This window comes from Sinocyclocheilus rhinocerous, unplaced genomic scaffold (assembly GCF_001515625.1).
Source record: "Sinocyclocheilus rhinocerous isolate Xijiao unplaced genomic scaffold, SAMN03320098_v1.1 scaffold1870, whole genome shotgun sequence".
Taxonomy (NCBI): Eukaryota; Metazoa; Chordata; class Actinopteri; order Cypriniformes; family Cyprinidae; genus Sinocyclocheilus; species Sinocyclocheilus rhinocerous.
This window is the reverse complement of record NW_015664009.1, coordinates 44,509-47,870: the sequence shown is the minus strand read 5'-3', so window position 1 is coordinate 47,870 and position 3,362 is coordinate 44,509. Positions and strand designations below refer to the sequence as shown.

Here is a 3,362-nt window from a genome sequence, read left to right as displayed (position 1 = left end):
AGGTTGTAGGGCTCACAGTCTGTAAGTGTGTGTGTATATTTTAGAATATGTATATTATATAAAATATGTATATTATTTATTTATTATGTTTATATTATTTATTATATTATTTTATGTATATATTGTATCTATCTATAATATTTATTTAGGCTATCGTTGCTCCAAATGAGCCTCTGTCATGGTGTTCACAGACATGACTTTTTATTCTGAGGTCAAATTTGCTTGCTAAATAGGTGATTGTACTTACCTTATTTGATAAATGATTTGCAAGCTGTCGACGAAGGCCGATCTCTCCGCGTGCGTCACTTCTGAGCCGCGCATGCGCAAAGCTCACCTCATTCCCCCGGAGCTGCTTCCGTGTACAACGGTGAGTTCATACTACTCTCATTCATACTATATAGAACGTACTTTTTTAACGGTCGAGTAGTACGTTCAAATTGAAATGTAGTACCTACTAAGCAGTATGCGATTTCGGACGCACCCAGGCTGTGTTCGAAATGGCATACTTGCTTACTACTTACTGCCCAGTACACAGTGTGTATACGCTTTTTATTTCACGTCTTTTGAACCGAAGGAATGCAACACCCGCTGAGTACAACGATAGAGCTTGAAAGATCAAAGACAATTTTTAATATAACTCCGACTGGATTCGTCTGAAAGAAGAAAGTCATATACACCTAGGATGCATCGGGGGTGAGTAAAACGCAGCCTAATTTTCATTTTTGAGATAAGATCTCTATGTGGAGCGATGGCTGTTGTCAGACTCCTTGTGCATGCAAAAATCTAAAAATTCTTTATTTTCTATAATAAGATCAAAAAAGTTATGTTAAAAGACAAGAACACATTACAAACAAATTCGTGAGTGGCCTGCTTCCACTGAGTACACATTTGAAAGCACACATTAAAATGACAAATTAAATAAACCAATGCCACTAAGAATAACTACTCGTACAGTATTAAAAAAAAGCATTGAAACCCCCCCCCAAAAAACATTCTGTATTCTGTGTCATTGTACTATGAGCTGCAGAACTGAAGTGCATGACCTTATTGACAGTGGAAGGAGTACTCCGTCTCCGACTGATCACCTGAAGGAAGAAGGTAATATCAAGACACAAGTTAATAGAAGGCTCTGGCCTGGGTCATTGTACAGTTGTTCACTGCAGTAAAGCAAGTCTTCATATGCATAATTGCAATAGATTTTTCATTAAAAATAGTGTATGTATACAGATACAGTCAGGTCCATATATATTTTGGACACAGGCACAATTTTTATTATTTTAGCTGTTGACCAAAACATATTCAAGTTACAGTTATATAATGAATATGGGCTTAACGTGCACACTCTGAGCTTTAATTTGAGGGTTTTCTCATCACAATTGTAGTGAAGGTTAAGGAATTACAGCTCTTTAATATGTACCTCCCCCTTTTTTCAAGGGACCTTAAAGGGGTCATCGGATGCCCATTTTCCACAAATCCGTCTACTTTAAGAATTATTGGTTTGGAAATTGTAACTGGATCGATTAGAAAGGGTGATAGATTACAAAGACTTCTACAAAGGGAAGCCTTTTGGATTTTTCAGCTAAAAGCCACCATTTTTCCTGGTTTGAATGAGGAATTAGATTTAACTCCATATTTGTGAAATGATTATCAGTATGATTATTATTACTATTATTATCAAGATATATATATATATATATTAGTCTATTACATACTTTGGTTAAAATTTCTCAATGGTAGTGTAAAAAACACCCTTTTTACCCTGTCAAAATCGCCTCTGTTTTCAGTACGCCGTTCTAGTCCGTGTTGCTTTAAACGCATTTAGGCAGATCGGGGATCGGCGCATTCCTTTCAAAAACGAAAGTAACGTTAATCCTCTGCGTCTTCAGCAGCTCAGATGTCGGGAGTAAATGACGACTGCTAAGTTCATTATTACATCCAGCAACAAAACATCTCAATCACTTAATTGGAGACATTCTTGTCTTCCCCTGCACTGGAGTCGTCATTATGGCAGACAGCTCACAGCTCACTCAGGGTGCTTAAGGTAAGACGGACCTGTCAATCAACTATTGTGGGAGGGGCCTGTGCAGAACTACGTCATTCTGACAGGAATCTCAGAACAGCCTGATTTGAGAAAGAGGATTTTAAAATAGGGATTTTACAAAATCCACTGGGTGGATTTTTATCATTATAGGGTGGATGTGTACACACACTTCCAACACACTTTTATGTTCAAATAACAACAAAAGTGAATTTAGCATCCGATGACCCCTTTAAGTAATTGGACAGTTGACTCCAAAGCCATTTCATGGACAGATGTGGGCTATTCCTTAGTTATTTCTACATCAATTAAGCAGGTAAAAGGTCTGGAGATGATTCTAAGTGTGCCATTTGCATTTGCATCATGCAGTCAAATGAGCTGCAGGTGAAACAGACAATTGTCAGGCTTCAAAAACAAAACAAATCCACCAGAGAGATAGCTGGAACATTCAGAGTGGCCAAATCAACAGTTTGGTACATTCTGAGGAAAAAAAGAATGCACTGGTGAGCTTAGCACCATAAGAAGGCATGGACGTCCACGGAGGACAACAGTGGTGGATGATCGGAGGATCCTCTTCATGGTAAAGAAAAACCCTTTCACAACATCCAGCCAAGAGAAGAACACTCTCCAGGAGGTAGGCATGTCACTGTGAAAGTCTACAATAAAGAGAAGACTTCACCAGATCAAATACACCGGGTTCACCACAAGGTGCAAACAAGGCCAGAATTAGACTTTGCCAAAAAAGACATCTAAAAAAGCCAGACCACTTCTGGAAAAGCATCCTTTGGACAGCTGAAATTAAGATCAACCTGTACCAGAATTTACGGGAAGAAAAAAGTATGCGAAGGCTTGGAACAGCTCATGATCCAAAGCATACAACATCATCTGTGAAACATGGTGGAGCAGTATAATGGCATGAGCATGCATGGCTTCCAGTGGCACTGGGTTACTGGTGTTTAGTGATGACGTGACAGAGGACAGAAGCAGCCGGAAGAATTCTGAAGTGTAAAGGGATATACTGTCGGCCCAGATTCAGTCAAATGCAGCAAAGTTGATTGGGCAGTGCTTCATAGTACAAATGGATGATGATCCAAAACATACAGCAAAAGCATCCCAAGAGTTTTTGAAGGTAAAAAAGTGTAATATTTTGCAATGGCCAAGTCAATCTCCTGACGTCAACCCAATCGAGCATGCCTTTCACTTGCTGAAGACAAAACTAAAGGCAGAAAGACCCACAAACAAACAACAACTGAAGTCAGCTGCAGTAAAGGCCTGGCAAAGCATCACTGATGTCAATGAGTTCCAGACTTAAGGCAGTCATTGC

General features: G+C 39.1%; 1 protein-coding gene across 1 annotated transcript in view; it reads right to left on the bottom strand.

Moving 5' to 3' along the window:
• Positions 1-991: 991 nt before the first annotated feature.
• The window catches only part of LOC107729089 (pregnancy zone protein-like), a 12,213-nt gene continuing 9,842 nt past the window's right edge, over positions 992-3,362 (bottom strand). The window contains 1 exon segment of the mRNA XM_016539449.1: positions 992-1,085. Coding sequence (XP_016394935.1) covers positions 1,045-1,085 — 41 coding nt within the window. The 3' untranslated portion in view covers positions 992-1,044.